This window comes from Talpa europaea (genome assembly GCF_964194135.1).
Source record: "Talpa europaea genome assembly, chromosome: 4".
In the NCBI taxonomy this organism is placed as follows: Eukaryota; Metazoa; Chordata; class Mammalia; order Eulipotyphla; family Talpidae; genus Talpa; species Talpa europaea.
The window spans coordinates 40985295-41009910 of NC_140070.1; the positions used below are offsets into that span (position 1 = coordinate 40985295).

At 50.2% G+C, this 24616-nt stretch overlaps 1 protein-coding gene across 1 annotated transcript; it reads left to right on the plus strand.

Moving 5' to 3' along the window:
- Positions 1-12539: 12539 nt before the first annotated feature.
- DUSP4 (dual specificity phosphatase 4) lies at positions 12540-24616 on the plus strand (the record flags this gene model as incomplete). The annotated part of the gene is made up of 4 exons (XM_084232321.1): positions 12540-12972; positions 22220-22365; positions 23391-23610; positions 24231-24616. 4 exons carry the CDS (start codon positions 12540-12542, stop codon positions 24614-24616), a joined length of 1185 nt encoding a protein of 394 aa, XP_084088447.1.

The following is a 24616-nucleotide window of genomic DNA, read 5'->3' on the forward strand; positions in this document are numbered from 1 at the left end:
GTTTTTAAGCCACTCAGGCTGTGCCACTCTTTGCGTGGCAGCCCCAGCAGACTAAGACATTGTGGGTGTTCATTGTTTTCTAGGGTGTTCTGTGCAGGGTGTTCTATTTGGAGTTATCTTCAGAACAGAGTCCCAGCCAGGAGGTGGGCAGAGAGGATGAGAAACCGCAGATGTCCACAACCCCCTAAACTACTGGTGTTCTTGAACTACAAAGCTCAGCGTATGGCATATGCCTTCGTCAACTACCTTTCCTTTTTAATTACCCTGGCAAACAACCGCCTCTGTCTCCTCTCCAAACAGGACTTGAAGGAGCACAGGAGAGAGTCAAATTGACTGACGCCCACTGGCCCTGACCTCAAGGCACTTCTTCCCTCTCAGATGAGAAACTGCTTTTCTCTTCTGCAATCATCACAGTGAAATGCAAGATGCCTGGTTCCTGGCTGCCCCCCAATCCTCCCCATTCTCACCTGTCAATCATCACCAAGAGATTGGTGCTGACCTCCCAAAGTAATAACTGATGGAGTGAAGATGTGCGTAGAGAAAACCCAGACTATGGGGGAGAGGAAGGAAAAAAATAGGTTTCTGAATTTGAGAACATTTAATTTGAGCACATCCTGTCACGAGTGAACATGACTCAACACTCACACAAAGGGGGAAGAAGAAAGCCCCTTTGAAATGCAAGGGGTCTGAAAGGAACACGGGGTTTCAAAAATGAACCCGGGTAAAGAGGGGAACAGGGGAAATTTGTATTTTGAGAAGAAAAAAAATTACACACATGTATGCATAGAATATATGTATGTGTAATAAGTGTATGTACACACACACAAGCTCTTAATCTTCTGCAGCACAAGGCTATGGGGAATTTTCCTTCACCAGTGAAGCCTGACACCAACATTTTTCTTGATTCTTCAGTGAATTTTAGAGAAAGTACGGGACAGGAGCCTTCATAAGTAAAACCAAAATAATCTATATTTTTAGCATTCTGCAGATTGGTATTCCTCAAACTTGATAAATCCCAAATGGAAATCCTGATCATTTTTAGAAACGATTTCTGTGTTTTTCCCAAGCCAAGGGCTGTGAGGATGTTGCTAAAAGCACACAGTCTAATCCCGTCTTTCTCCTTAAACCAACAACAAATATCCCAGAAAAAGGTCTGTTCTAGAATTGCATCAGCCAACATATGTGTAAACTATTTAACAGCATGCTTTGTTTATTCCATTTTCATTCACGCGTATAAAACAGAAGGAAAAATCTCTGCCTGACCTAATAATCCAGAAGAGAATGTGTTCTGACCACACTTCATTACAAGCATGAAAAATATCCCTTCTGAAAGGGAAAAAAAAAAAAAAAGTATGCAGTGTTTATGCCTCGGGCCAGGAAGTATACCTTTTAGCTTGGGTTCTGCTCTGAACAGCCATCTACACACACAAGCGCATTTCAGTGTGACTGCTTTTGTGAGGCTCAGATCCGCGGAAACAGCTAGTTTGGTCAGAAGTTCCCGAAAAGCACAGTTGCGGCTTAAATCTGCCTGCTTGGGGCAGCACTACAAAGTGCCCAAAGCTGTGGACTGTGGACTGAGTGCTGAGAGCCCAAGGACAGTTGGCTGGGGTGAATGAGTTGGAGGCGGACGGTCTGGATGGGTCTCTAAAGAGTAAGCTATGGCGCGGGAGACCATGACAGCAAAATCAAAACCACTTGAAAGAAGCAGAAAATGGTGGCCAGGAAAGCCAGCAAGAGAACATCGATGGAGGAGCAGGTGAATCCTACAGTGGGAAGAAAGGGGGAACACAAGTGGAAGAGAGAGGCTGGTGGGAGTACAGGGTGGGGAGATGGCAGGCCTCTTGGCATATTTCCTGAGCACAGTCATAGTAATTAATAAATTAATCAATGTCTAGTTCAAATATTCTGTGCATAGTTCTGGACTGAAGATTGTGAGAATTTTGTTTAAGTCCTAGAACAGTTCTGATAGTGTATCGAGGCAGACAGTGTGGACTGAGGCCATGATGCTGCACTGTCTATGATTACTTAATTCTGCCACAGAAAATGAGGACAACTCATTACAAAGCAAGTAGTTTGCTGTAGACTGGATGTTTTTGTCCCTTCAAAATTTATGTTGAAAGTTAGCCCCTACTGTGATGCTATTAGGAGAAGGTAGTCTCTGTGAGGTGACTAGGTCATGAAGGTGGAGCCCCCATGAATGGAATTAGTGCCCTTATGAAAGAGACCCTGGAGACCATCCTTGCCTCTTTCTGCTACATGAGATTACAGTGAGAAGGTGGCATCTGGGCTCTTGCCAGACACTGAATCTTCCAATACCTTGATTTCAGATTTCCCAGCCTCCAGAACTGTGAGCAATCCATGATATTTTGTTATAATAGCCCAAATAAACTAAGACACATGTGATGAGACAGGCTAGCTACAGAAGCATAGAGCATATAAGTATTGAGCATAAATTTTAAAAAGAAGAAAATAGGAGTTTCCTCAAAATGTTAAACACAGAATTATCATATGCTCTAGCAATTCCACTTGTAAGTATATACCCAAGAAAACAGAAAGCAGAGACTTAAACATGTACTTAACAGATACTTGTACACCATGTTCACAGCAGCACTATTTACCATAGTCAAGAGGTAGAAACAGCCCAGATGTTCATCAATGGATAACTAGATAAATAAAATGGCATATATGTATGATGGAATGTTATTCAGTCAAAAAGGAATGAAATTATGATGCATGCTACAACATGGCTGGACCTTGAAAACATGCTGAGTGAATTAAACCATACAATACTTGTATGATTCTATTTATGTGAGTTAGCTAGAATAGGCAACTTTGTAGAGAGTAGAATAAAAGGTGCCAGCTATGGGGACAGGGACAATGAGAGTTATTGTTTAATGGATGGAGACTTTGGGATGGTGAAAATGTTCTGAAAAGGGCCAGTGATGATGGTTGTACAACTTTAGGGATTTACTTAATGACACTGAAATGTACAGTTAAAATGCACAGTTGAAATGGAAAATTTGCATTTATACTTTATGTTATATAATTTATATTTTATGTATATATATTTTCCATGATTTTTTTTTTAAAGGGTGAAACAAGAATGTTTTACTTATAGAAAGAAATCGATAGAAGGCACAATCAAGTCTGGATCCTGCCACTTGGGGATCATGTCTCTATAGCATCTCTAAACCTGGCCCTCAATGACCCTTGCCTAGAAACATAGATAAAACTCATACTATTTGGGCCCAGCCTTCCTCAACTTCATTTCTCTGATACAGCATGTATCTGTTGGCTCAGACATAATCCTCTGCTGAGCCACAATGTTCAAACTCAACTTGGGGACCTCCCCAGTAGCTCAAGGGTTTATGTTGCAGCCCTATGAAGCTATCTGCAGCCAAGCAGCACAGTGAGCGTTCTATCCCCTGCCAGCTAGGAAGCTAACCCACATGGCACAAGCAGACCTCGCCTGACTCACCTGCTGCTCCCCTCAAGAGTGTATTTCAGTAGATCTGCCTGTTCTGTTCCCCACTCTGTCTCTGGTGAATCCTCTCACCCCCCACACCTCTGGCCTGTACCCTAGTTCTTGTATGCATAAATAAATAAACCTTAAAAAAAAACATTCATCTTGGAACTACATAACTAACCATGAGCAGGCAAGGCTGATGTGGCCTGCTTGTTAATAATGTGTAACTGAAGACACAGGTACTATTCCTTCTATTCACTGCATCCTGACCTCATATATTTACCTACCTCATTTTTTCCCCCTATTTCTCATTGGACATTTTCAACTGATTAAATAAACCATGTGATTTAAGCATCTTACTTTAATCTGAGAGCCTTTGCTTTTCTAAAACTTCTGGGATTGCACTAAGGACTGAATGTGTCTCTCCCAGATTCATATATTGAAACCCTAACCTCCAATGGAATGGTATTGGGAGGTGATTAGATCATGAGGATGGAGTCCCTATGAGTGGAATTAGTGCCTTATGAGAAGAGAAGAGGGGAGGGGATGGGAGGGGAGGAGATGGGAGGGAAGGGGAGGAGAGGGGAACAGAGAAGAGAAGAGGAGAGGAGAGGAGAAAAGAGAAGGGAGAGTGTTTTGGCTCTCTCAGCTCCGAACCAGGTGCTGATATAAAAAGAGGACAGCCATCGGCAAATTAGGAAGTGAGCCTTTGCCAGACACCATATCTGCCAGTATCTTGATCTTGTATGGAATCCCCAGACTCCAAAACTGTGAGAAATTAGTGTCTGTTGTCTAAGTCCCCAGGTCTATGGTATTTTTGTTCTAGGAGCCTAAATAGACTCAGACAGACAGTTTGCCTAAAGAGGGACTGGGAACTCACAAAATGCTGATGAAGAGAGAAAGACTGTGTGAGGAACACTTAGAAATAAATGAGTGAAGGGCACTAACAGTTGGAGAAAACTGTGGGGGCCTCCCTGGTGGCGCAAGGTATTAAGACGCAGCACTGAGAAGCTGTCCGCAGCCACTGTAGCAAGAGTTAAAATCTCCGGCCAGGGAGGTGACCCACATGGTGCAGCAGACCTCTCCTGTCTCACCCGCTGTTCCCTCAGCAGTGTATTTCAGTCAGTCTGCCTGTTCTGCTCTCCACTCTGCCGCTGGTGAATCCTCTCACCCCTCCCCATACCTCTGGCCTGTATCCCAGTTCTTGAATGCATAAATAAATAAATCTTTAAAAAAAAAAAGAAAGAGTTGGAGAAAACTAGAAGAGGGAAGGATTGCCTGTGCTGCTGAAATACTCACAGAAGGTTCTACTGACACATTGAGACTTGTACTTGGATAAATGGGGGTTGGCGTGGAGACATATCTAGGAGGCTAGGAGGAGGGGAGGAGCTGTCAGGATGGAGGGGACAGGCAGAAAGAACACAGTGGCTGACGGGCAAAGACCTGGGCTAACAGCTGAGCCAAGAAGGAGCCTGGTCAGATGACACGAAAACCTACCGTGCTTTCCAGTTCTTCCAGGATTTTGCCAATTATACCTCCATGGAAAGAATAATGTGTATGTCAGAAATTTCGCCTCATTAAGACCTCTGTCTTCTTTAAAAACGTGTTCTAAGAGAAAGGAAGTAAGATTTTTTAAATAACTTTCCCAACAATTAGCCAAGACATTAGTAAAATTCCCACTGAAAAGGCATGGACAACAGGTCAACTTACCCAAAATTTCCCCAGCTGCCAAACTGAAAATCACATGTGCCTGACTCCCGAGCCAATGCCCACGTTCAGTGCACCAAACAAAACCCAGGTCTGCAGAAGTTACAGCTAAAACTTAAGGCAAAGGCTTCCAAATGGACCTTGAAATGGGGGCTTGGTCCTCTAGAAGTGAAGACAGGTCTGGTTATTTTGTTCTTGGTGAGAAGGTTCATAGCCATGCCACACAGAGGACATGAGCCAACATGAACCTGGGAAAAAAGAAGAGAAATAGATTAATGGAGTTGGCTGGGAGCTAATTAGTTAACCTCTAATAACTGGGACAAGTAGCTGGATGTGATTAAGCACTGCTTAGAGAGGACCCTGGGTGTTTCCCTCTGTCAGTAACTCCCTGTGGATTGTTATGCTAATTTCAACTGAAAAGGTGAAGAGAGACTGATTCTTCTCTGGTAAAGAATAGAGCACATTTAGCTGTATTCCTTTCATGTGTTGACTCTGGATAGCCCAAAAAAAATTTTTGAAAAGGCAAAAACTGCATAACTGAGAATATTGGATTATACAGAGGGAGATTCACACTATCAGAGATGCAGCCACATGGCACAGGCTGCTGGGGGCAGATGTGGGACTGGGTTTTTTTCTGTGAGGCTTGTCTCAGGACAGCAGCCCACAGAGAAGCTGGGAGAGAGGGGGGGAGGTGGATCCTTTCGTTCTTCTTGACTCTGCCTCTCCTTTTGTTCCTTTCCGGGACTGGAGATCTGAGATCTCTCCCATTCATTTGGGACTGAATGGTCACACCCTGACTTCAGAAAACCATTATTTTAGCTGAAGTGAATCGCTCGCAAAGGCCTTCTGTTTTTGGCTAATATAATTAAATAAAGGTGGGTATTTTGCACTGAGAAATTATTGGTTCTTGGCTCCTCCTTTTGTCTCATGGAAACTCAGAAATAAGAACTTCAGCACATTTAAAGGACTAGAGAATGTCTAAATCCACTGATTGGCTGGATGAGACTTGCTCAACTAACTCAAGCTGAGGCTTTGACCCCTCTCTTTGCACTGCTCAGCACCTGGTCAAGCTGTGCTATGGCTGTGAATGGGATCAGAACATGTTACCCCAAATTATGCCATTTGACAGTTCAATTTACGGATCCTCAGAGGATAGTGGAAAGATTTTTTCCCCTGCCCTATATTTATGAGAATTAACCAAACCATTATACCAAAAGACCTCAATGAAGCCAAGCTATAACAAAGAACAGTTAAAACATTGGAGAGGAAGGACCTCCTGCCCCACCATCCCACACACACATACATACTTATTGGACAAGGAAGACTGTGTCCAGGACCATTGCAGAATGAATGTGGAGACAGAGTGAATAATGACCAGGGCTTATGGCAGCCAACAGGCAAGGGGCAGGTCTTCTATAACTTTGTTTCCTTCACTACTTCACTAATAAAGAAATAATTCTCAAGGTCCCAGGTTTGTGTGTGTGTCTACGAGTCTCAATTTTAGGTTGTTTTATTTCTTTCAATAAGAGAAGATTTAGAAAATAGATAAATGTGATACAATGTTTTCTTATTGGTAAGACTTTATAAGTACATTTTTTTTTAAAGATTTATTTATTTTTATATAAGAGCTGGGGTACAGGCCAGAGGCACAGGAAGGTGAGAGGATTCACCAGAGACAGAGTGGGGAGCAGAACAGGCAGATGACCGAAATACACAGTTGAGGGGAGCAGCAGGCAGGACAGGAGAGGTCTGCTGCACCATGTGGGAATCTCCCTAGCTGGCCGGGAATCAAACCCGTGCTGCAGAGGCAGACAGCTTCACAGCGCTGCACTCAACCAACTCCTCCATCAGGGAGGCCCATAAGTATAAATAATTTTACACGTCCAAAAATCTTTTCTGACGACAAGCTCCCACATCTGTTCATTATGGGATCCTTGGAAAGGTCAGTTAGACATTTTATTGTCCTGAAAGAAAATGTATATAATAATGACTTTTCCCCCCTAGTTTTACTGATGGTAAAATTAAGGTCTAGAATGACCGACTGGCTTGGTAAGTCGATGAAAAGTTGAGATGGCCCATACCAAGGTCACCCTGCATCTAGGTCAGTTCACTGTCCATGGCATAGATTTTCTAGAGCCTTTGCATCATCTTGGCTCCCTTGTAGCACAGACCAATCGCTCATCTATTTTTAGCAGACAAACCCACTGGGGAAGAGAGAAGCTAGCAAATGAAAGGCAGAGATCTGAGGCACAAGGGCAGAATGAATGTCAAAGGTGGGATAAAAGTGAAAAAATGAAAGGCCAAAGGGTCCTTAAGAAAAGTCCAGGATAACATTTAAGTAGATGAATTGCACTTTATTCACCAGAGCCTTTTCCTTCCATTTCCCTAATGCCACTACAAAGTCTGATTCCACAAGTGGCCTCTGGTTTGCCCTTTCCTAATGACATTATTAGATCTTACTCTGGAGTAACTAAAATAACAGTGACAATAACACTCTGATTAGACTTACTAGATTATAAACTCATTGAAGGCAAGGTCAGTTCAGACAAATTTTTTTTCTCCCACCAAGTTTAGCATGTTTGTTGAATAAGTGAAAAAGAAAATATTCACAAAGAGTGTGACTAGACCCTTCCCAAAGAAAAATTTTGTCTGCTATTTGGAGATCTGTTTCCAAGAATTGATCTGGAAAACCTGAAGGAGTTTTAGCAAGGTGCTTAGGATAATAGCACTTGACTAAACATGTAAATAAAATTTAGGAAATTTGCTCTCCATGAGCAAAAGAGGGACAGAAAGGAACTAGAGCCTGTTCTTTGCCTAGTAGCATTTTGTGTGCCTGGCTTTTGGGAAGGAGCAGAGATGGCAGTTTAAGTTTGGGCTTGGGGTTGACTGAGAACTCTCTGGCTAGAATCACACAGATTTAGAAGCATACTAGACCTGAGAAACCATCCTACCAGGCACTCTTCATTTGCAGATGAAGAAACTGAGCCTGGGGATTGGGGGGGTTTGGGAGAGGTGTTATGCAGCTCAAGATCACTAAGCTAGATGGTGGCATAGATTAGATCGAATAGTTTTCCACAGTGAATGAAGCAAAGTAGTAATACCTTTCTGTGCTAGAAAGCTGGCATTTCAAATCATTATTAAGGGCTACAGAATCATGCCTAGAAAATAAATGGGACAAAATAAATACTAAAAAGATCTGTGACAAACTCACAGACTGAAGAAACCTTCAGGCCATGCTTTTGAGATTGTTTGGTGATGTTCAGTCTATACTTTGAAGATTTTTCCATTGATTTTGAGTCCTGGATTGATGGGCAGAGGTCGGCAGGGAAGAACAGACATTTCTCAATTTAATTTATAAATGTTGTCCAAGAATACACCAAAGGCACAGGCTTCTCTCTATGAGGAGTAGGAGACAGCCTCCTACTTCTTTGGAACATTCCTACTACCCAGTGGGAAGTTCCCCAATCAGCTGATGGAAAAATTCTAGCCAATAGGTTCAGGCAAATCCCATCATTCCTGTTTCCTTTGAACAGGGCACCTGTTCTGTGCCCAGAAAACAGGAAACCCTGACCTTTCTTTCCATCACCATTTAGATTAATTCATTAATGATTTTTCAAGTTTTATTCAGGCACTTTGGGACAGGTAGTGAGTCAGAGGTTGGCATGAACACCAGAATAGAAGTCACAGTCTTCTCTGGGGATCCTACCCTGGGCTTTAAATTCCCAGATCACACAACTTCCTAATTGGAAAGAAACGTTCTCAAACAAGAAGAGGGGTTTTGCCAGGCCTGACAGTGACTAATATGGTGGGTCTAAGTACTGTCTGATAAAAGAGAAGTTGGATTTACATGTCACAGTGAATTTTTAAAGTAATTTCACCCCAAGGTTTACTGTTGAATAAAATCTCTCTCCTTGGGCAACATCACTGCAACTCCTGCGCTTCTTTAATTAAATTAACTTCGAAATGTCATTCAAACAACATCTTCCTTCCACACGCCTTTGTTTTCTCCAAGATCTACTTATTGACCTGTTTCATCTGGTTCCTGTATTAGATAGTTCTCCGCGAATCAGCTCGCAAATTCATTTGGAGGCCAGTTTTATCATTTCTATAACCCCTATTGGATAGCCCTCTCATTGTATTCGTTTACCTGTGTACCAAATGGCCCACACAAATATAATACCAAAATATAAAGTAAAATAAAACATCCAGAGTGCTTACGTCGCGGCAGAATAACTAAAAAATTTGAATCTCGTTTGCTGAAATTCACACACCTGATAACTAATTCCGGAGTTGAGGAAAAAGGATTTCATTTTTTATTACTCTCAAAAATCAGGCATTCTCATTCCTAATTAAAGCAACTCGCGTTAAACACATTAAGCGCGAAGCTGCGGCGCCACGCCAGGGTGTGGGCGCGCAGGCGCGGGCACGCACTCGTGGGCACACTCACACGCGCCCGCCCACACCCGCTTCCGCGCGAATAGCCTGTGGGATTTATGGGCTTCGCCACCACGGATTTCTGTCAGGTGCAGAAAGCAGAAAGTCTTTGTTCGGTGGGCATTCTGCTCTCCCCGGATTTGGCATTTACCCGCCACGTGGACGCTGGGCGCGGGTCCCGCTGGCAGGGGAGACAAAGGCCCGCGAGTGCTGCCAGCGCGGCCCGCGCACGTCTCCCCAGCGCCCGCCACGCGCGTGGAATTGAACCTGCCTGCAAGTGAGAGACCCTTCCAAGAAATGTCATGCCAAAGCCCTGGTCAAGGCGTCGGCGTCCCCCTGAGTGGAGAGAGATCCCGGCCCGCCGGCCCGGCGGGGGCCCATTCCTGAGCTGCCCGCGACGCCCAAGATGAGCCGGGGACAGCGGGGGCCTGGGGATGGCTGGGTGGGTGAGCTCCGTGGAAAGGGCGGGAGGGAGTCCTTAGAGTCTTCCAGCCACCACAGCAGAACGAGAAAGCGGCCAGTGCCCTCCCCACCTGGAAGGTCTTGCAGTCAACCTTTGACAGCTGACCTCCCCCACGAGGGCTCGGGATCTGGGGTCCCGCGACCTGGTCGGCAGTTGTGGCTCCTTCCACGGCCAGAACTAGAGTGAACTCAAAATTTAAGGGGTGGGGGTGGAGGAGCCAGAAAGTGAGTGATCAAAATAAATATCTTAATGCAGTGCTTTATCAATTAAAAGTAATGCAAAAAAAAAAAAAAAAGCCAACCCCCAAATACTAGATTTTAAACACACTGTCATGCAGAGCCATTTTGGAGCCCGAGGTACAAGGAAGATCCCCTCGGGTAAGAGGCGTCCTCCGCAGCCCTCCCCCTCACGGCCCACCCCGCGCGAGGGCGGGGGGATTCCCGGCGCAGTAGGAAGCGAGGGCGGGTCGAAGGGCTCGGATGTGAGGCCTCCTAGGCCGGGTTGGGGCCCCGGGGGCCGGGGTGCGATCTCCACAGAGCTACTGCGCTGGGAACAAAGGCGAAGCAAAAAAGCAGAGTATGGGCGGAAGGGACCCCCGCGGATTCGGGGGGCCCTGGCTACCGGGTCGGGTTTCCACGCGCGACCTGGAATGGAAAACTCGACCCCACTGAGGTCGCGAGCGAGTCATGCGACCCCGCCCCCCCTTTCGTGGTTAATTCTCACTAACAAGGCTTGGCAAGATGTCGGGCGAGTAATTTTTGGCTTCTGTCAATTCCCCACCGCAGCGCGCAAGAAACCCTGTGCCAAAAGCGGCCTCTGGGAAATTCAAAGCATAAGTAAAAGTGGGGGCTCGGGGAGCGGGGGAGGGAGGTACCTGACCTGGAAAGAGAGATGCAAAGAAACCTGAATCATCTCCAGAGCCATTCAGTGCTTTCAAAAGGTCATTCTTTACGCGTTAAGTTCCCCTGCGTCTGGCTTCTCAGCAAATGTGGACCCTAATTGTCATTTCCTGAGAAAACAATTCACACGTGTGCAAGATGGGGCGAGGATTCCCCCCCAAACAGAGAGCGTCGGTCTTCCCCCACACCAGGGTTAAATAAACATCTTTAGGAAGCGTGGACGGGAGTGGAACCCCTGCCTTCCTCCGCTGGAACAACATTCCGGCAATTAATGCCTCCCTCTGGGTCGTAAAGCAACAAACCCCACACCTCACTCCTCTGACTGGGCTGGGGCGGGAGGGCTTTCTCTTTCATCTTCTCAGTTGAGGTTTGCCAACGTTCCTCGGGAAGCTATAAAACTGATTTAATGGCGCAAGATGAAAATCGATCACACGAATGCATAAGCTAACGCCCGAGGAATCGCATTAAAAAGAAACAAACAAAGCAACCCCGGCCGGGTGGGACGCGCCGGGAGAGCCCGGGCGAGCGGTGCCGGGCCCCGCGGGACGCGCAGCGGTGCCACATCCCGCGCTGCGCTCGGCGCCGGGGAGGGAACCCGCGACTTTAAGGGGGGGACCGTCCGGAGGGGAGGCCGCCAAACTGCGCCCCGGCCTCCCTTAGGCCGGCTTCTCGGCTGCCTTTTCCCCTTTCCGGCCCGCGCCGCGGTGCTGCAGCGGGCGGAGCGGCGACCCCGGCGCTCGAGGGCCGCAGGAGGCGGCGCGCAGGCCGGGCCAGCGGACCGACGGCTCGAGGCGCCGCGCGCTCCATTCACAAAGTCCGGACGCGCGGCTCGCTCGGCGGTCGCAGGCCGCCTCCCTCTTCCTCTGGGTCCCGGTTTTATGAATGGGCCTGGCGGCAGCGCCGGCGTCCTGTTTACTCCGCTCTTTGTGACGTCGCGCTCCCGTGACCGGCGCCGCGGCCGGCTCTCCATTCACGCGCGGGGGAGCGGGCGGGGCCGCCCGGAGGGGCGGGGGAGCCTGGCGGGGGCGGGCGCGCGCGCGCGCGGGGGCCGCGGGGCGGGCGCGCAGCCCGGCCTGGAAAGAAGGCGGGGCCTGGCGAGGTAGTAATGCCTCTGCCCCCTCCCGGGGGAGAGCCGAGGAGCATTAACAAATCTATAAACCGAGGAGGAAACTCTGGTCCGGGCAGTGCGCGGAGCTCCGGCTGCTGGTGGGGCCGCGGCGGGAGCGCTGGTGCCGGCGCCGGCGGAGGCTGGAGCGGCGCGACGGGACGAGTACAATAGAGACGGCGGCAGGAGGCAGCGCTCGCCCCGCTCCCGTCAACACACTCCCCTCCGCTGCCACCGCGACCCGGCGCGGCGCGCGGGGCTGCCCGGTGCTCCTGGCCGCCCGGACTGCTATGTAACCGCGGGAGGAGAGACTGGGGAGAAGAGGCGCGCGCGGGGGAGCCCCTGGGGGGGCAAGTTTGCAGCCACTTTTCCACGCGCCGCCCTTAGTCCCCGCTCGCCCCTTCCTGCAGCGCGGCTGGCCCGGGCGTCTTTCGCCTCCTCGCGTGCCCAGCAGCCGCGGCGATCATGGTGACGGTGGAGGAGCTGCGGGAGATGGACTGCAGCGTGCTCAAGAGGCTGATGAACCGCGACGAGAACGGCGGCGGCCCGGGCGCTAGTGGCAGCCACGGCGCCCTGGGGCTGCTGAGCGGCGGCAAGTGCCTGCTGCTGGACTGCAGACCGTTCCTGGCGCACAGCGCGGGCTACATCCGAGGCTCCGTCAACGTGCGCTGCAACACCATCGTGCGGCGGCGGGCCAAGGGCTCGGTGAGTCTGGAGCAGATCCTGCCCGCCGAGGAGGAGGTGCGTGCCCGCCTGCGCTCCGGCCTCTACTCGGCGGTCATCGTCTACGACGAGCGCAGCCCGCGCGCGGAGAGCCTCCGCGAGGACAGCACCGTGTCGCTGGTGGTGCAGGCGCTGCGCCGCAACGCCGAGCGCACCGACATCTGCCTGCTCAAAGGTAAGCGTGGGGGCGCCGAGGCGAGCGGAAGGGCCGGGGGAGCGGGGCTTGCGCCCTGTTCGGTAGGGAATGAATTGCTCAGAGCGGCTCGAGGCTGCTGGGATCCCCGCGCCCTCTTTTGTGCGTGTTGGTGGACACGGGTTTGCAAGGTTTTTTGCACATTTGTGTGCAAGTTCGAGCTCCTGAAGTCCTTGGAGACGGGGAGGGCTTGTTTTCCTCCGACACCTGCAATTCCACATCCTTCCCGGCGGTTGTGCATTTGTTTACACTCGTTAACGGTTTGGCCCTGTGGTCTGAGCGACTCATCGTTTGCGTTACCCACCCTCCGGTGCGCCCAAATGCGCAGTGCGGGTGGGGACGGGTGGGGACGCAGTGCGCTCTGCGGGTTTTCCGTGAGCAGACCCTGCCCTGAGTCCGACCCTGAGGACCCGAGAGTTGGGTACGAGGGTGAGCGCGGAGGTGGGTTGCGCCCCGCGAATTCGTTTGGTGGCCCGCCTTCAGTGCGCGCAGTGGGGGAGATCGGGTTGCGGACATTGTGTGGGGCGATCTGTATCTCGTTTCCAGCTGCTCAGCTCCCAGCTCCGCCTGGAAGGTGGCCAACTCTTCCTGCGTTGGGCAAGACCCGGACTCCGGGACCAAGGGGCGGGGGGACTGAGTTTGGGGACCGCCAGGCGGAATCCAGCCTCTGCACTTCAGGCAGCGGAGGACGACGACCTTTTGTTCAGATTCTCCACTATCTCGTGGCGGTGCGCGCCCGATTGAAGTGCACCCTGGCGAAACTTTTCGGGCTGGGAGCTCTTGTCAAATCGGGAGGTCAGAGACCCGGGTGGGCCGGGTGCTGTCCGAGCCACCGGAGGGACGCGGCGTCTGCCACACCTGCCGGGCCCTAGTCCTCAAATGCCTCCGTTTGGGGGGCGCGGACCGGCTGGTGGAGTAGGGGCGCCCCCTGCGGCGCTGCGCCCCTTCCTCCCGCTGCTGCATTCCGCGCATTCTTTCTTCCCCGGTCGGGTCCTCTGGACCCGCAAGGCGCTTCAGACCCCCGCCATCAAAGAGCCGCTTTTCCCCTTGCAGGCGCCCCTGGCCCCCCACCCCCTTCCTTTCTTTTGCTCTTAGGTACGGCTCGCCCTAGAGGAAGGGGGACGGTAGGAGGGAAGAGGGGCGGAAATTTGCCCCGCTCTCTCCCTCCCTCTCCCTCCCAATCTAAAAAGTACAACAAAACCGCTCAGTGCGGACGATCCGGGTTTGCCCCTGGTGAACAGCGGGGGGCTTTGTTCTCGGCTGTAGTTTCCTGGCCATTTGACCTGTCAGCTGCTGGGGAAATGCTGCTGTTGACCTTTGGTTGAACTACTAAGGCGATTTTGCTGATTTTCCATTCTCCGTGAGGGCTGCCTTTGCACCTCCAACCGAGCCCAGTCCTCCGGGCTCCCCAAAGCGCTTTAAGACAAAGTGTCAGGCGGGCGATTTTGCACCCGAAGCATCGGCTGCCGCGCCGCCAGCGCTGGGCGCGAAGGACCCGCCGACTTCACCTGTCCTGGGTGCGGGTCGGTGCCCGGGAGCCGGCTGGCGGGCGCGAGTCCATCGTACTCGCCTTCGACCGTCTTGTGTGAGGCGGGAGCAGGGGGTGGTATAGGCTGCAGCCCATGCCTGCCCTCTCTTGCCTGCTCTTGGCGTTTGTGGCAAAGGGACAAATTTCTCAGGAATTAAAATCCCTTTAAGTGGCAGGGGTTGGCCAGGGGGTTCTCCGTGCCGCGCTGCCCTCGAGTCTCTCCCGCTTCCGAGCGGGAGCGCCCTGCATTCTCTACCAGCCCTTGAACCTCGGACCCTTCTCCATAGGGTAGATCCACGTGGAGTCTGGGCTCGTTTTGTTTTGTTGTGTTTTTCTTCCTGGAAGAAATCCGGAGGGGACCGCCCCAGAGGGGCAGCTCCTCAGGGGCCCGGGGCTTCCGGGGCGCACGGACACTTAGGGCAAACTCCTGGGTGGGGAGGCATATTTTAAAGGTTTCCTGGTCAGGCTCTCGGCACCTCCTTGATCCCCTGAATCTGGCTAGGAGAGCCTGCAGCCAGACCCATTGGGAGAGCTGCCAGGCTGTTGACCAGCGCAGTGAGGCAAGTGCTAATATAAGGACAGGGGAAGGACAGGGCCTCTGGGTAAAAAAATATGAGTCCCTGTCGGCTGGCGAGGTGCCTGGCCAACGGAAAAGAAGTGTTCTAAGGGCTGCCCTTTCTCCAGGCCTGCTCTGTCTGTTGTCTTGACCTGGTGCGGGTCAGGAGCTGGGCCCTCTGCATTGGATATCCTCGGAGAGGAAGCGTCTAGGCCTGAGCCCAGGTTGTATAGTTTCTTTCAGGATCAGACCCTGGCAATAGCCAGGAGAGGTTGCAAGCAAAAGGAGCTTACTTTTGGAAGCAGCCACCTGAAATGAACAGGATGGAGGGGTGGGGTGGGGTGGGGGGACAGATCTTCCAGATTGTTCTGTAGCTGCGGTAGGATATCTTTGAGGTTAACTGGGTCATATTCTGTTTAACTTGAGTTTATTTTTATATGTCTGCTAAGCAGAGAAGGTCCTAACACAGCTTGGTTTCCTTTTTGCCTTCTAATGAGAAGGCTTCCCTAGTGAGAACAGAAAGGAATGGGCAGCATCTGCCCCACACTGCTACAGAAAGGTGCAGGCTGGGGGAGGAGAGGCCAATTCTTGGGATTCATTTGCCCCACTGAGGCAAATCTGGGTTCTGGGGAGGGAACTCTAGAGACAGGGAACCAAAGGGAAATGGTGGGCAGCTAGGGAAGAAAAGCCCCCTCAGATGATCTTTAGAATTCAGTGCCTGAATTGATTAGAGGTTGAGTGATTTGATTCCCACTGGAGTTGTTATTTCATTCTGCAGCTAATGGGACTTTCTGGACTCTTGCTTCATTAGGTCCTGGTGGAAGTGGAGAAGTGGTCTGTACATAAGCGAGCCAGGAAGGTCCCATTGTCTGTCCACCTCCTGGAGGGACAGTAAAGACAGACCAGCACATTCCTAAGTTCTGTTACCCTTCCCAGCCATGGGGGAACCTGCTTCTACCAATGAATTGCATTAGAAAATAGGATTTTTCGATTTCTGCCACTTTGAAGAGCAATTGGTTACTCGTTGCAGGTAGTTAATAACTAATACCACAGGGAAGAATTCATAATTGAGAGTAACTTTGTTTAATATTAATAAATGCTACTTAACCGTTACATTTCCTAATATTACCCATGTTTTGCTAACTGTAATACCCCAGATAACTACATTTTTTTTTTTGCTCATAAAAGATTTTCATTGGGGTAGAGCTCTTCTTTTTAGCTTATCTTATTTAAATCAGGTGACACATTTGTAAGGATCATTTAGAAACTTGAGCTTTTAAGATTTTATTACAGTATATATAGCTCCTTTGAAATTCCTTTCGTCTTCCCAAATCCTTCCAATGAGAGTTTTAGACTCCCCTGGTCATTAGCGAAAAACAAAAAAAAGAGCATTTTCTTATTCCAATCGAAGTCATACTTCACCTTCAATATAAAATATCTGTTACGCAGATTTCAGGTTTAAAAACATTATCTTTCCTTCTATCTAAATATCATTTCAGTTCATTTTCTTTTAAAAAAAAAGATTTATTTTTATTTATTTATGCATACAAGAACTGGGGTGTAGGCCAGAGGTACGAGGGTGAGAGGATTCACCAGAGAGAGTGGGGAGCAGATCTGGCAAATCTACTGAAATACACTGCTGAGGGGAGCAGCAGGCCAGACAGGAGAGCTCTACAGTGCTGGGGGATCAAACTTACACCGCTGTGGCCATTGCTTCATAGCGCTGAGACTTTAACTCCTGCGCCACCAGGGAGCCCCTTCAGCTCATTTTTTAATGTCTGTTCTTATTCAAATTCCGATTTAAAAGTTCCCCTTGAGCTGTTTTGAGAAATCGGGAGGATCAACAAGACATTCTAGCTTCTCTTCTCAGGTAGGAACTCATTCCCATAGTGCCCAGGTCTGGCAATATAGTTTCTGGCTGGACACTTCCGACAGAAAACAGCCACTGGGTAGTGATGAATAAGGGGAAAGGGAACACTCAACTTGCAACCTGGATGAGCCTCGCAATCGGGGTGTGTGTTCTCTGTCTCACTCTCTAGCCCCAGTCACCCATCATAGTTCCCCAGGAGATCACTGGCATCAAACACCAGAGCTCAGGGACACCAAGGCTGCCCACTCTCCCTTCCAAAGGGAAGGCAGCTTTTCTCCTTGCAAATAGGACAGAATTGCCTTTGACAGCCGAGGACTGGGAATATTAGAATGACAAAAAATGGGAGGCCCTAAAGATAATTTTGAACCCCTATTGTAATTCAGTAAAGAATTAATGTAGCAAACTATTTTTTGAATCCTTCTCTGTGGATGCTTCCAACCAACTGAAGTAGCTAAAGACAGGGTGGAGGTATTAATTCAGTGAAAACCAGATCTTTCTGAACCCCATTACAGCTCCCTTGTTCTTGTCTTCCATGCTTAGAGGAGAGGTGGGCTGAAATGAGGAATGAACCTGGAGAAAAGGAGGGAGAAAGCGTGGCCTTCTTAAAAAGCCAAGAAATTCCCTTGCACAATCAGGCCATCTGAAACCAGATAGCCAGTTTCCTTGCTGGAAGGCAGTTCCCGCCTAACAAAGAGGAAGCTTGACAGGAAGAAAAGTTCACTCTCCAACGGAAGCCAGTTGCTGAATGTAGGAGATAGCACAGAAGGCCTGGGAGGGACTGCAAACAAGATCCAGCCGAGTGTGGCTTTCAGTGTCAGCCAGCGGGCCCAAGACCTGCAGGTCTGTGCATGGGGTCTCAGAGGAGGAAGCCCATGTAGGTATATTTTAAATGTTTCTCAGCATTTACCTGGGCGCATACTAAACACACATATTACTTGAAGTCCTCAGAGCCAAATGACCTTCAAGTGACTTTCTTGCTGAGCAGCACTTACTTGTATTGCTAAGTTGTCCCTGAGAGCAAGGCCCTGGTCCTGCCTGAGAAGGGGTGGTAGTCTGAGCATTGAGAGGGTAATAGGCAAAGAGTGGCAGTCACATGAAGCCCATGACCAGTCACCACCACAGTTCAGACCTCCCCATCACAGACCCCATTAGAGTGCCCTTATGGCGACATGACCAGCCTGTTCTTTCAAAGGCACTTTCTCACGCATCCTCTCTGCAAGCCCCCCTCCGTGGGCAGGGGGACTATGACCATTGGGTCCTTGTTCTCAGTAAGCCTTAAAAAATTGCCTTGCTGGTATGACTGTGTGTGAGGAAAAGAAAAGAACAGAGTTTAACTGTAGATGTAGTTATTCAAGAAAGTAGGGTGAATGGGCCTCCCCTGGTGGCGCAGCGGTTGAGTGCTGGGCTGCGAAGCTGCCCGCAGACTCTGCAGCGTAGGTTCGATCCCTGGCCCACTGGCAAGGGTCCCACATGGGTCTCTCCTGCCATGCCTGCTGCTCCTCTCAGCAGTGTATTTGTCAGTCTGCCTGTTCTGTTCCCCGCTCTGGCTCTGGTGAATTCTTTTACCTCCCCGCGCTTCTGACTGTGTCCAGTGCTTGTATAAATAAATAAATAAATCTTTAAAAAAAATAATTAAGTGGGTGAAAAATTCTGTTCTCTCCCCCACTAGACTCTCAAATGTTAAGAAAATGCAAACTGGAAGAATAGAGTACATTCCTAAGTAAGGACATGGAAAAAATGGTCAAAATTAGTCAGAATAGCTGATTCACAATTACATTCAGTAGGATGTGGAAAGATAGGTCAAAATTCATTGGCATACGTGTTAGGACATTTCATTTAGAAGACAGAATTGCAAATCATAGGCACCTGCTGTGTAAAGTTTGCAATTAAGTAGATAAGAGAGACATGAGATCACAGATACTGGCATTTAGAGGATATTTGTAGTGTGAAATCCTTAGATTTTTGAGGGTGGGCAGACAGAGTTGGGGGAAATGTGGCTTGTGTCACCTTTAGTGAGCACTTCCTCTCCACGGTGGCTGTCATCCATATTATGGTCCTTGTGGCGTGAGGGCCGAATGCTTCCCTATCTGCACCACCTTGCTTCAGTGCCTGGCCCATCCTCCAAGGGTCTAGTCATCCAAGGCCCTGGATGAGTGCAGCTCATTGGCCCCCCAGAAGGAGCTCCTTTGGTGTTCGTCCTTGTATCATCCAGTCACGGACCCTCAAAAGCTAGTGACAGCTCAGCAGGGAAAAACCCTTTCATTGCTGACACCTAAAGGGGTGCAGCCTTCCCTTTGCTGTCTCTGGGGCTGATCTGCTTCTTCACTTAGTTCTTTTCTGCTTGTTCTTCAGTCTCCCAGAGGGAGCTGACTTTTCACTAATCATTTTTCTCTGTTGTGATGGTATCTTTTGTCCTCTTATGAGCAGCCTGGGGGAGGTGACACTTGTCCTGGTGTGGCCTCTGGGTCATCTCTGTCCTTTCCACTTTGCCACTTGCCCCTGACAACCCCTGGGGTCACCTGCTGGCTCATAGCGCACACAGCAGATTGACTGATGACCGACCAGGGAGGCAGCGGATATCCCTGACTGGGAAGGGAGACAGGGCTCAGGAAGTGTGGTATCTGCCCTTCCTCTGTCTAACTACCAAGCCTTCAGACTACAACTGGAGAAAATAATGCCCTGGAGGAGAGGACTGTCCCAGCGTCTAGGTCTGTAATGTCTCTTGCAGGTTCCCAAAAGGGAAACCTACATTATGTGCCTCCTTGAGGCCCAGCCCAGAGCGCGGACTGTTTCAACCATTTGAAGGACTAGAATGGATGTTACCTTACATTTTTCTTTTCTTTTCTGAAGATTTATTTATTTATGCATACAAGAAACCAGGGTACAGGCCAGAGGTGCAAGGGGTGAGATGATCCACCAGAGACAGAGTGGGGAACAGAAAAGGGAGATTGACTGAAATACACTGCTGAGGGGAGCAGTGGGCGAGTCACGAGAGGTCTGCTGCGCCATGTGGGTTGCTCCCTGGCTGGGGATCGAACTTGTGCTGCAGTGGCTGCCGTAAGTTTCATAGGTTGCATCCTAACCTCTTGCGCCACCAAGGAGGCCCGTTTCCTCACATTTCAACGGACCGGGAAGAGGTGTTTGAGTGCAGCACTATGCAGCACATACAGCCTCTGCAATGCTGGTTCAATCCCTGCTGGCTGCGGAGCAACCCACATGGCGGGGCAGACATGCCTGACTGTTGCACCCGCTGCTCCCCTGAGCATTGTATTTCGTCAGTCTTCCTGTTCTGTTCCCCGCTCTGTCTCTGGTGAATCCTCTCACCCTCTCACACATCTGGCCTGTACCCCAGTTCTTGTATTAATAAAATAAATCTTAAAAAAAAGAAGGAAGCACATTCTCTCAACCACTCTGCGGCTGTCTGCTTCTGCTGCTGTCAGGGCGGTGCTCCTCTGTGACCTTGGAGGCAGGTCCTGGCACCCCTGTGGCCTCCCATTTGCCCTCCGGCAGTTTTGCTTGTTGGCCTGTCTTGGTGGTGAGCTTCAGGGGGGCACTACACTCAATGTTTCACATTTCTTTGGGGGAAAAAGGTGTTCTGATAGTTCAAATTATATTGTAAACAGGAATCTCATTTTAAAATCCTGGAAAGTATAGAGAGTAACTGGTGATGGTATTTTATTATAGATGTTCATTGGTTTGTTGATTTATCCATTTCCCCTTCTACTTGTTCCAAAGTGGGAGAGAGAATTGACCGAAGTTTCCTGTCCTAGGGACTTCAGCTAAATATACTCGCTGGCTCTTCTGCCTCCCATTCCAGTCTCTGCATTTGCTGCAGCAGTGTTTCCCACACTGTAAGGCTGGGGGCTTTGGGAGTGCTCAAGGGTGGGCGGGTGCCCTGTGATGAGAGACCACCGGGGCCACCAGCACGTCTGAAGCAGGAGATCCTGGGCCCTCTCACAGGTTTTTCCACCCAGGAAGGCTGGTCATCCTGACTCAGCAGGCGCGTGGGCCCAGCCCATGACCAGAGAGATGTCCTCTAGATCCTGAGGGAGGGAGTGGAAGAAGTCTCCAGTCAGAGAGGAAAAAATGCATGCCCCGTGTCCTGTAAGCCTTGTGATGTGGCAAAGAACCATTCTCCTTACTCTGAAAAGCATGTTTCTAGGGTTGGGATTAGGGGCCAGGCATTGCCTAACCGTCACACGTGTCTGCATATGGGAGAATTACTGGGAACAGTTACGGGGTCCATGAGCCCGTTGTCTTGGTCATAAAGAGCATGCGAGCTACATGCCCGGCTGTCAGTTGAATGGGTCAGTTAAAGAGGTTCTTCTACTGAATTTTTGGTTCGGCAGAAACTGCAAAATAAAAATACAAGTGGGGCATTGTCAGTCGATGTTAGGTTACCCACAAAGCGTCGTTCCAGAGATGACAAGAGAACCAGAGGTAGCGGCTGCGTGTGCTTCCCTGGGTGTTTCGCTGCCCACCTCTCTGGAATGTCTGTCACCCCTAGCCCACCCTTCAACCCCACCCCACTCAGTTGGTACTTTTCTGGTTGGCACTAACATTATTCTACATAATTTCTCCTTTTACCTTTTTCTTTTTTACTTAAAAGACTTCCCTCCCCAGAAGAAGATCCCACAGATAACTATTCCAGGGCTTAGCAACTCGCAGGTCAGGAAATCCTCCCTTGCCCCAAATCTGTGTAGCAAGAGGGATTTATTTAGATTTAAGCCCATTTCCTCTTGTTTTGGCCCCTTGTTGATGAAACAGCTGTTCAGGAGGCCGTGGGATTGGCATCTGTTCTGTTGCTGAGATCCAGAAGGACTGGTGCAAGCGCGGTTTTCTTTCTTCTCTCCCGCACCGGAGAACTTCTCCAGGGGACGGGTTGGAGCTGAGGGGATGGCAGACATCTTCCAGGCCTTCATGTCCCTGGAAGCCCAGTGGCCATTCGCACTTCATGCTTTGTCATCACCCTAAGAAACCCCAGCAGGAAGAGTCCTTTCTGAGCACCCTTCCACATCTTTCTTGCTGTATCTGCACCTCAAATGAAGTTTTGTCCATAAAGCTTTCATTCCTGATTTCAGGATGTAGTTCTGACGGAAGGTGGATGCTGTCCTGCATCTTTGAGCGCCTTCAAGGATGTTATCTTTGGGCCCACAGCGCCACCCCGTGGCAAATGTAATCCAGCACTCCTTATTCTGGGGTGGAATTCAAGTTCTTTCTGGCTCCCTACACAGTGAGGTGACTCCATTAACCTTAACTAATTTCTTCTTTATAGGTGGCTATGAAAGGTTCTCCTCCGAGTACCCAGAATTCTGTTCCAAAACCAAGGCTCTGGCAGCCATTCCACCGGCTGTGCCCCCCAGCACCTCAGAACCTTTGGACCTGGGCTGTGGTTCCTGTGGAACCCCACTGCATGACCAGGTAAACTAGGGCTCAGAGCTCAGGAGCCTGGGGGCCATGTGGGGACGTGGGGGAGGGGCTGATTTGCAGAGTTCTGCTTCTTAAAGGTGTTGGGTGCAGTGCCTTCGCCAGGATGGGATGTCAAGTAGGGCCCTTTGATTCCTTGGAATTCTCCCCCTCTCTCTCTTACTACCATCTCTCAAGAAACATCATAACAGACATTAAAACAGCATGAAGACCTGACTCCCTAGAGTTACATGTAGACAAGTGAGGAAGCCTGCTGAAGTGGATCTTTGCATCCTGCAGTGCAGGGAGCCGAGGGGAACACCCTTTATGAAGAAATGGCCTGTAGAGCCCTTCTTCCCCCAGGACCATCCCTCATGTACCAATTATAAGTGCTACATGGAGATAAATGGTCAGCTAGACCTTCTGCCGAGAAAATCGGACTAAACCACTACATAGCTTACAACCCCACCCCTTCGAGTCCCTTGGTTTACATGGAGAGGGATGGAGAGGGAGAGAATTTATGGGCCCAGCAACTCCCTAAGCCCCAGATCACGTGTGTTGATTTGACTCATAAAAATGTCATTAAGGCACTATTACCTCATTTTGCCAAGATCCCTCCTTTTTTCTGTATGTCTGAGAAGCCATCTGTTTTTGATGTGCCAAGAGAAGACATACCCAACCGTATGAGCCCCTGAACCACACAAATCATTTGGTGATTAACGGTGTAAGCTCTTTATATCACAGTTGGTTGGTAGGGTTGGTATTGTGTCTGCTGCTCCCCTGGCAGGGGAGGGGCTGCCGGAAGCAGCAGGTGGGCCCACAAGGCCTTACCTGTCCTGGCTTTGCTGCCTACAGCAGAGCACAGCATAGAGGGGGGCGAAGTGCCGCTCAGCCCCTAGCTCCCTCCAGGAGCCCCAGGGTTAGGGTAGCCTCACAGCCGATGAAAGCCCACCCTAGACTGGCTTTCCTCTTCCTGTGCACCAGGCACCCCGACCTTTTCCTGGCTGCCTTGTACTTAGAATATTTCTTTTCTGGTGCAGGGAGGTCCTGTGGAGATCCTCCCCTTCCTCTACCTCGGCAGTGCCTATCATGCTGCCCGGAGAGACATGCTAGACGCCCTGGGGATCACGGCCTTGCTGAATGTCTCCTCCGACTGCCCAAACCACTTTGAAGGACACTATCAATACAAGTGCATCCCGGTGGAAGACAACCACAAGGCTGACATCAGCTCCTGGTTCATGGAAGCCATCGAGTATATCGGTAGGTGGGCCCGGGCCTGGGTGACGGGCGTCCCAGCCTGGGTGGGGGAACGGGAAGAAACCACTTAAGTGTTGAAGGAAGGACTTAGCAGTGATTTATCCAGGATACTCCCATTTCCTCTTTTTCTCCAGAGGAAGAAATACCCACTGGGTATTGTGTTGGGCTTGGGTAGGAAGACAGACTCCTGTGGCCAGGCTGGTAGTTCACAGCCAGTAAGCTTTTCCTCGCACATTTCCCCAGAGCCACATGATAAGGCTTTGGGGATGGGGTGGAAGACAAAGGGAGTGTTGGATTACTGTGTTTCACAAATGAGAATCCTTGTTGTGTTGGGCCATACTTGGCTTTCGCAGGTGATTCTCCCAAGTGCAGTGCCTTTGCTGGTTGAGTCTCCAAAATACCACACGGGGCCTTTCCCGCCCCCGCTCCCAACCCTGACCCTTACCCCTGCTCGTCCAAACGGTGTTGTCGTTATTTTGCCCTTGGGAGAGCCCACCGCCCCACATTTCTGCACACTTCTGCCTCCCCTGACTCATGTTCTGACTCAGGCCGCCGCCCCTGCCATTGGGTGAGGGTCGCGAGTGTGGCCGGGGGCACTAACGCCGCCCGGCTCTCCCTCGCAGATGCGGTGAAGGACTGTCGCGGGCGGGTGCTGGTGCACTGCCAGGCGGGCATCTCGCGCTCGGCCACCATCTGCCTGGCCTACCTGATGATGAAGAAGCGGGTGCGGCTGGAAGAGGCCTTCGAGTTCGTCAAGCAGCGGCGGAGCATCATCTCGCCCAACTTCAGCTTCATGGGGCAGCTGCTGCAGTTTGAGTCGCAGGTGCTGGCCACGTCCTGCGCGGTGGAAGCCGCCAGCCCCTCCGGGCCCCTGCGGGAGCGGGGCAAGGCCACCCCCACGCCCACCTCGCAGTTTGTCTTCAGCTTCCCGGTCTCGGTGGGTGTGCACGCGGCCCCCAGCAGCCTGCCCTACCTGCACAGCCCCATCACCACCTCCCCCAGCTGCTAG